At 32.6% G+C, this 9,465-nt stretch overlaps 1 protein-coding gene across 1 annotated transcript; it reads right to left on the bottom strand.

The window, feature by feature from the left end:
- Positions 1,073 to 2,375, bottom strand: LOC109333850. Its single transcript, XM_019569433.1, has one exon. The coding sequence runs from the start codon at positions 2,242 to 2,244 to the stop codon at positions 1,405 to 1,407; it is 840 nt and encodes a 279-aa protein (XP_019424978.1). The 5' UTR covers positions 2,245 to 2,375; the 3' UTR covers positions 1,073 to 1,404.

Below are 9,465 nucleotides of genomic sequence, written 5' to 3'. Positions count from 1 at the left end.
TATAGAATTAATTAATATAAATTAGAGTGTAATATTAATGTAGAAATTAATATACAACCAATATATTATTAATCATTTATTAATAATACTTATATTTAAAAGTTAATAATAAATGAATATAATAATATAATAAAACTTTCTCATTATCAATATATTTTCACTTTAAATTATAAAATTATGATGACATACTGCTCTTTATATATATATTATATATATATATATATATATATATATATGATATAATATAATATAATAGTATAATATTTTTAATTTCAACTTCTTCATACACCTTTTTCAAGTTCCATGATGTCAATAAATCTGTGGACGGTGATGCAACTTTTTGACCAGTTTGATTTCAAATCAAAATCGTGGAATTATTGCCTTTGAAAACTCTAACAATCTTATTGCGGGACACGGGAAGATTTTATAAATCAAATTTACATAACCAAAAAATAAATCAAATTTACATAACCAAAAAATAAATCAAATTTACATAACCAAAAAATAAATCAAATTTACATAACCAAAAAATAAATCAAATTTACATAACCAAAAAATAAATCAAATTTACATAACCAAAAAATAAATCAAATTTACATAACCAAAAAATAAATCAAATTTACATAACCAAAAAATAAATCAAATTTACATAACCAAAAAAATAAATCAAATTTACAAGTCACTTTAATCACATTACTCCATCCATTTTTACAAATCACCTTTAACTAATCCACTTGTTTGAAGGTGTATTAGATAAACACTTGATTTAAAGGTGTATTAGGTAAACAACTTTACTAAGAACTTACTTAGTCAATAAGTTGATCTGAAGTAAGATGAAGAAAAAAAACTCACCTTTATGACATTTTGGATAAGCTTAATGAAATAACCTAATACTTAAAAAGAACTTCTCATAATAACCTTCGATGTATGATCAATTGAATTTTCTATTTCTTCTCTCAGGCAAGAATTCTCCAACAGAAACCATGCTTAGTTTTGGTCGATTTTAAAGGAACAATTGACGCCATTATTGAAACTGAAATTATTGATAGAAAATAAAATTTACAGAAACTTGTGATAGAAAAGAAAACTTACAGAAACTGTAGTATATGTACAAAATAACTGTCGCTAAAATAGAGTGAAAAAAACGTCAGATTCAATTACCATTTACACAGTATGCAACATTCGCATGCCACGTCACCTACAACGACGTGCAAGTCGCGAGATCACGTTTTTCTGTTACTTGAGAGCCGGGCAAAGTAGAACAAGAAATAAAATCTTAAGTGTATCAATATAAAAAATATTTATTATTTTTTTGTTTTTAATTCAATGTATTAAAGTGGGATATGGTTTAATACAATAGATCAAAGTAGGACCCACCTTTCAGAAACCATCACTGAACATGTACTATCTTGACACGTGGATTTGAGACTCACCTACTCCGCTCGATTCAGACCGTCTGCCACACGCCAACCGGTTCATCTGACCCAAACCGGGCGGTTCACCCTCCAATACGCTATTTCTCGATATTGACGTCACATACGAACAATCATTCACGCTATACCGCGGTTTCATTACTTTCTTCTCGTTCACGCTACCCACGCTAATTGCAGATCCGGTTTTCTTCTCTGGTTTTTCCTCTAAACCGCAACGGAAAATAGCTAGAAAGCTTTCAAAGAAACGAGGTTTTCTTCCGGTTCGAACCGGTTCAGAGTTGGTGGACCTTCGAGAATTTCTCAATCTGCGATTCCGATCGCGCATGGATCTAACCTTTCCCGTGCAAGAAACCTTCGGTGACGATGGTTCTTTCAACGATGATACCGATTTTCCAACGGAGGCGCTTCCTTTCGGGAATAACGTGGTGCTACAAGAATTACGGCGGCGACGTCTCTTGGTTTCGATGAGAGAGGGTTTCTGAGGCTTAGGCAAACCAATAATCGAAGCCTTTGACTTGAATTTCGAAGAAAATCGCCGCGAATTCGATTGGTTGTTAGGGTTACGGTTCAGGTTGGTATAATTGGGATCGGAGTTTGAGTTTCCTTTGGTGGATTCTTTGCGTTCGTAAACAGCGTTACGGTCAACCCAATCGTATTCCTCATCTCTTGAGAGCCAAATCGACTCCGGCGGAGAGTCCGGGTGAGTTTCCGATTCATGATCGTGGGCAATGGTCTCGCATGCGATTTTCCGGTCGGTGGAACCGCCGGCGGCGGAGACTGTAACCAGTGTTTCACTATCCAGTTGTGGCATCGGAGTTTGGGAAAGACGAAAATGGAAAGGTTTGGAAAGTAAAAATAGAAAGTTAGAAAGAAAGAAATTATAAAGATTGAACAGATAGAAGGTTTTGAACAGAAAATTGATTTCAGTTGTGAGAAGATGTTAAGATGAAGGAGATATGAGGAGGGGATGCACTTATTGCCAAGTTAGAAGAAACCTATTTGTCTCTAATTTATTTTTTAAAAATATAATAGTTTAAATTTAATGATTAATCCAAATTATATTATTATAAATCATTAAATTTTCATATAACGGATAATTAAAATATATGGAAATAAGTAGATATCCTTCCTAATTCCAAAGAGAAAAAGATTTTTCAACTTTTTACTTCATTCTTATCCATGAACTCATTCTTTATGCTAACATATAATTTCATATAATAGTTTTTAGTTTTAGATAACTTAATAAACACTCCCAAACCATAAAGCTTCAGATATACTCAGATCCTATTACCTATTATACACTTATAATAATTGAATTCATTAGTAATATTTCAAAATATAATTAATACCAAATAATAAAAATAAATGAAAACAAAATAAACTAAACAAGTTCCTTAAATAAAAAAGATGGGAATAAATAATTGAATTACTCTTCAACTTAGGTCAATCTCATATAGCAAATATTTCTAAATATGTTTCATCAAATTGACTTGAACATGAAGATGATCAGGCCTATCGTGAAATTGAAATATATTATTGAAGCACATTTAAAAAATCAGGATTGGGATCATTAGATATGTTTGGCAGGTCATTCCATACAACATACAAAAAATCAAAAACGTCATAATACATGTTTATTTCATCTTCAATAATCTTGTTATGCAAGATAATGCATGCATGTATTATGTCCCCAAATGATCATATTATCATGTTCCAGTCGAGCAAGATATGAATGTAAATTGAGATTGAAGCACTCCAAATGTTAGATACCATTGGCAAGGGTCTTGCTTGCGATTTTTCGGTCTGTGGAACTGCCCACGCAGACTGAAACCAGCGTTTCATTATCCACTTGTGGCACCAGAATTTGGGAAGAACAAAAATGGAAAGGTTTGAAAAGTAAAAATAGAAAGTTAGAAACACATAGAAAGAATATAAAATGATGGAAGAAAGAGAAGATTTTGAACACATAAGTGAGAAATAGAGAATTGATTTGATGGTTTTGGGGTATTGGGTTAGGAGAGGATGTCAAATCCAAAATAACTTACTTCACACTAGCCTTTCAACCAAATTTTTTATTTTGAGTTTATTCTAATGGGGTTGATTTGTTAGTTTGTTTATACTAAAGCTAAAATTTGATTTAACTAAACTAGTAGAATAAAGATGTTGGAGAACTAACTACTTAGTAGTCATACATAATTTATTCAACAACATAAAATAATTTAACTAACATTCTTTCACAATAACAAAACCTCAAAGGTACTAAAATCTATTGTCTTAGTCAATTTAGTAACTTATTAAATAAAGCTCAATGTCTAACAACTTTACCCACAAAATTAGATCTATGATCTACAAAACATAACTCCATGTCTAACAATATAATTGTGAAATTGAGTTTTAATGCAACACCTCAAATGTACTAATCGCTAATATTTTGGTCATATTAATAGTTTATTAATATAGATTTATGTCTAGCAACTATACTAAGAAGATGAATATTTATGAATCATTCACACAACTTTATGTCTAGCAACCATATCAACACATGCACAAAAATTTGACCAATTAGTAAAAATCTACGTCTAGAAATTATACAAAAATTATGAGTTCCTAATTTCAGTATCTAGAACCAAAATTTCTTCATGTATTCAAGATAGCAAAATCGTACTAACAATGTTATCAATCTCAAGTACAAATTAAACAAAACAAAGAACTCATAAGAATTAAAACATTGAACAATAATTTGAATCAAATTGTTATATATCAAGTGAGTATTACATTCAATCTAAATAATGGAGAAGTTTAGCCAAATATTTTCATGTTAACGAGAACAAAGATAAAAGGATAAAAATACAACTCATTAGAGAAAAGATTGCCTCCTCAATAAGCATAAATTGACTTCTCTAACCTTTCTCATGCTTGTAAATCTCATTTCTTAGAACTACCCTAGAAACTAAGAGAAATCGAGTACATATAATGTATATCTAAAAAACTCCCAAAACTGTTCAATTGGATCTCGTTTTAAAGAATCTGAATATTGCCAATTTTGCCCAGCGCAAGGATTTTTGTTGGGCGCAACGTTTTTCTGGTCGAGCTCGACCTTGCTACTAGCAAGTTGTATTGTGCAAAATTTCCACGATGTGCACAATTTTTCCTAACAAAAGAATTTCGCTGGGCGAAAATTGCTCAAATTTTTTCACCAAAATTTTCCCCATATTTTACTAGTTGCAACCAATTTTGCATATGTTAGCGATCTGACAATTCATATTGAAGATCAATATATTATGAATATCATATCCAAAAATCATCTAATACTATGCTAGAGTTGCCGTTCAACAACGCTTAATTTAGATGTATAACAGTGCTTTCGAGCGCTTTCTGTTTGACCACAATAGTATATGGTCATCATTAACAACACTTCACAAACGTTGTTGTATTTATTATATACCACAACGCACCATATAAAAAGTGTTGTCATATAGTGCATCAATATAACAGCGCATCATCCACAAAGCGCTGTCATATAGTGCATCGATACAATAACGCATCATCCACAAAACGCTGTAATATAGTCTTAAATAAACAACGCATTTTATAGGTTTAATTAACAACGCTTCTACCTGCGCTGTTGAAGTTCATATATTTAACAGCGCAATAATAGAAAAGCGTTGTTGTATTATTCATAAATTTTCTCAAATAGTACCTTAATACAATTGCGCATCACATGCATAGTGTTGTTGTATTGATAACGTACCACATTGCTTTCTATAAAAAGTGTTGTTATAGTTATCCTTTACAATAGTGTATGTCAGGGATTCCCCTATAATTCGTTGTTGATTTGTATAAATTAATACCTGCATATACATTTATTAGCAGAACGAACATTCTCAACAACACAGACACATTAATACAGACCATAAGTTTGTTTTATTAAACATCAATACAATACAAAATATAAACAATGAATATCATGCCAATTATGTTTTGATAGAGTACATAATTACAAATAAAAATTACACAAATTACAAAGAAACAATATTATATAAATTACAAACAATCAAAATTATACAAATGCTACTTTGATCTATTTTTTCCTTTTCCTTGATTGTTTTTGTCATCGAGGGTCATCCTTGTCTGGAGGAGCATGTTGATTTATCCAAAGCCCTTCATCGTGATCATCTCTTGTATATAAATCATCATCCGTAGTTGGTCCTCTCTCACGTGACTGATATGTCCCAAAAAAAGGATTATCTTCATCAATATCTTCATATTCTTGGTCATCAATATTATTGACGATTATTTTGTTAGTTAAAAGAACAATGTGCCATTTCATATCAGCTGTGTCACTAACATAGAATACTTGTTGAGCTTGTGATGCTAGAATAAATGGCTCATCTTTATATCCTGGCCTATTAAGATTCACTTGCATGAACCCTAACTCATCAACTCGGAAGCCATTGTTGTTATCAACTCACATACAATAAAAAACTGACATCCTAAACATTGTGTAATCCAATTCCCATATGCGTTCAATCACTCTAAAGTATGATATGTTCGCATATATTGGGTTTCTATCTTTTGCACTTGAAATGTGTAAAGTTCGAGCAACAAGAGTCACACCACTATTTTGCATTTTAGTTTGATCATCTTGTTTTTTCATATAAAATGTGAACCCATTAATTAGGTAATCAGTGTAGGATAAGACATGAAGGCTTGGACCATTGGCTAACCATTTCAATCTTTCGGAAACCGAATGTGCATTTATATTCAACTCCTCATCAATGTGATTTTTTAGCCACTTTATGAAACACCGATTATGTTCTTTGGAAATTCAATTTTCATTCTTACTTGGGTAACACTTCCTTAGCATCTCCTTGTGTGTTTCAACATATGGCTCAACCTCGTCGGCATTATGTAAAACATATAAGTGCGCTTGCTCCAATTTGGTTCTTGTTATAGTCAATATTTCATTCCCCATAATACCTTCACCAAATGTTTTTTTTTTTGCATATCGATGCTTTGGAATGCCCATGAAATCACCATCGGTAAGGTATCCACTACAAAAATCAAGAGTTTCTTCAACAACATATTGCTCGACAATACAACCTTCTAGTCTTGATCGGTTCTTCACATATCCTTTTAATGTCTTTATATAACGCTCAAAGGGGTACATGCATCTCATATAGGAAGAGTCACATAGTTGTGTCTCTCGAACAAGATTAATGCTTAGATGAACCATTATGTCACAAAAAGAAGGTGAAAAACACATTTCAAGCTAACACAAATTCAAAATAATTTGTCTTTGCAATGCAGGTAATTTCTCAGGGTCAATCACTTTGCTACAAATTGCCTTCAAGAAGAAGCATAACCTAGTTATGGTTCCTTGAACTTTTTTAGGTAGAAATGACTGTATTGCAATAGATAAGAAATGCTCCATAAGTACATGACAATCATGATACTTAAGATCTTTTAACTTGAGGTCTTTCATTGATACGAGGTTCTAAATGTTGGAAGAGTACCCTTCTGGAACTTTAACACTGTGAATAAATTTACAAAATTCTATTTTCTCATTCCTCGACAAAGTATAAGCTGTTGGAGGTAGAAATGTACGTTTTCCCTTCATTATCGACCCCAATTCCTTTCTTATTCCCATACTAACCAAGTCCAACCTTGAATTCAAGTCATCTTTGGTCTTACTGGGGACATTGAGTAATGTACCAAGGAGACTTTCAAACACATTTTTTTCAATATACATAACATCGAGGAAATGTCTTACATATAATAAACTCCAATATGGCAATTCAAAGAAGATTGACATTTTGCTTCCACCCCTTTGTGACAATTTCTTTTGCAAAAGGTTTACTAAAATTAGTATGCAAACCCTTTAGCTTTTGAAATAATTGGTCACCTGTCAACGGCAAAGGAGCATGACCTTCTTTATTGTTTCCATCAAATGCTTTTCTCCATCGTTGATAGTGATGATCTGAAGGCAAAAATCTATGATGGTCAAGGAAGACATTTTTCTTACAGTGTTCCAACCTCATTGAATGAGTATTGTCTTCCAATACAGGACATGCAAAATGTCCTTTTGTACTATATCCAGACAGATTACCATATGCAGAAAAATCACTGATTATGTTGAACAACAAAGCCCTCAAGTTGAAGCCTTCTTCTCTATACACATCATATACATTTATGCATATCTCTCACATTTGCTTCAAGTCTTCAATTATTGGAGCCAAATATATGTCTATGTCATTTCCTGGTTTTTTAGGTCCAGAAATTAACATAGATAACATCACATATTTGTACTTCATGCATAGAGAAAGAGGTAGGTTGTATATCACCAACATCACTAGCCATGTACTATGGATCAACTTTGAACACTATATGGGTTAATTCCATTCGTTGATAATGCAAGGTGTAGATTTTTTTATTCTTGACCAAAACTAGGATAGTCATGGTCAAATTTTCTCCATTGAGGAGAATCTGCAGAATGCCAAAGCTTGCCATCTTTAATCCTTTCTTCATCATGTCATGTCAACTTCTTTGCATCTTTGGCATTGCTAAACATACGCTTGAATCTTGATTTGATGGAAAAATATCATACAACCTTTTTGGGAATTGAGTCTTCCTTCTTATATCATGATGCATTATATTTAGGACAAAACTTTAATGAAGCATACTCGTTAAAAAATAAGATGCAATCATTTTCACAAGCATGTGTCCTAGTGTAGTCCATGCCTATGCAGCGTAACATTTGTTTTGCATCGTAGGTTCGAGAAGGGAGCACATTATCTTCTAGTAACATATCCTTTAGAAGTGCAAGCAAGTCGGTGAAACTCTTATTGGTTCATCCATTAACAGATTTCAACTTATACAACCTTGACACTGCTACCAATCTTGTGAATTTAGTACAACCATCATATAATGGTTTCTCAACATCACTTATCAACTGCTGAAACATCTCAAGACAATCCTGAAGACCCTCTTCGACAACGTTTGCCATTTCCTCGAAATGATCGTCTTCATATGCATTTGTATAGTTGTCTTTCATATGTATCTCATCATCACAATCCATAACGTCTTTCATCTCACCATGTCTTGTCCAACATGTGTAACTTGGATCAATACTATGACAAACTAAATGACCTTTTAACTCATTTGGAGTAATTCGGTTTGAGTAAGAACATCTTAAGCAAGGACATACAATTTTGTTAGGGTTTTCAGCATTCTCAATTGCAAACCTAACAAATGATTTCACTCATTATTCATACTCCTTCGTCAATCGATTGGCACTCATCCATTTTCGATCCATTTTCGATCCATTTTCTATTAATAAAAATAATAATGAGCATAAATCCCTAAGGCTTGGATTTAAGCTCACCAAGAAGAGCAAATGCATTATTATGATCGAAACCCTATATCATAATGTAAGCTAAATGAGTCGGAAACCCCAACTCAATACAAGATAAATGAGTTAAAGCACTTTCACGCATTTATAAGGCAAATATTTATAACTCAATACAAGCTAAATATAATGTAATTACAAAGGCAAATAACTATAAGAAAAACTCACTTTCAATTCGGTGTTGAATGCGTGAATGATGATTTTAAGGTTAAACAAGTGAAGGATTTTCAAAATTGGTGTTGAATGATTTTCATGTTGAATGAGTGAATGATTTTCAGTGTTGAATGAGTGAATGATTTTGAGGTTGAAGGATTTTCGAGGTCGATTTTGAGAGTAAATACGTTTCATTGTTGAGTAAATGAGTGTTGGGATTATTGACGAATGTGTGAGAATGCGGTAACATTTTAATTTTGATGTATGTCCTGAATACTCCCCCTGAGTTGCAGCAAATGGCTCTTGGTTCATGTCTTGATCATCTTCACCGGAAGGATCAAGGTTGGCATTGTTGAAGTCCTCTTGATGTTGTCAAGTGTTGCCATACTTGTAGATGCCCATCTTGTGAATTAAACTCTCACCAATCAAGTGATCCTTGTCTGAGCAGTCCATCACCATAGTATCTGAAAT

Source organism: Lupinus angustifolius, chromosome LG19 (assembly GCF_001865875.1).
Source record: "Lupinus angustifolius cultivar Tanjil chromosome LG19, LupAngTanjil_v1.0, whole genome shotgun sequence".
NCBI lineage: Eukaryota > Viridiplantae > Streptophyta > Magnoliopsida > Fabales > Fabaceae > Lupinus > Lupinus angustifolius.
The sequence above is the reverse complement of the archived record's forward strand: the minus strand, read 5'-3'. Positions and strand labels throughout refer to the sequence as shown.

Bases quoted from the DNA above. Each gene is read 5' to 3' on its own strand.
- LOC109333850 (XM_019569433.1), bottom strand. From the start codon at position 2,244: ATGCCACAACTGGATAGTGAAACACTGGTTACAGTCTCCGCCGCCGGC.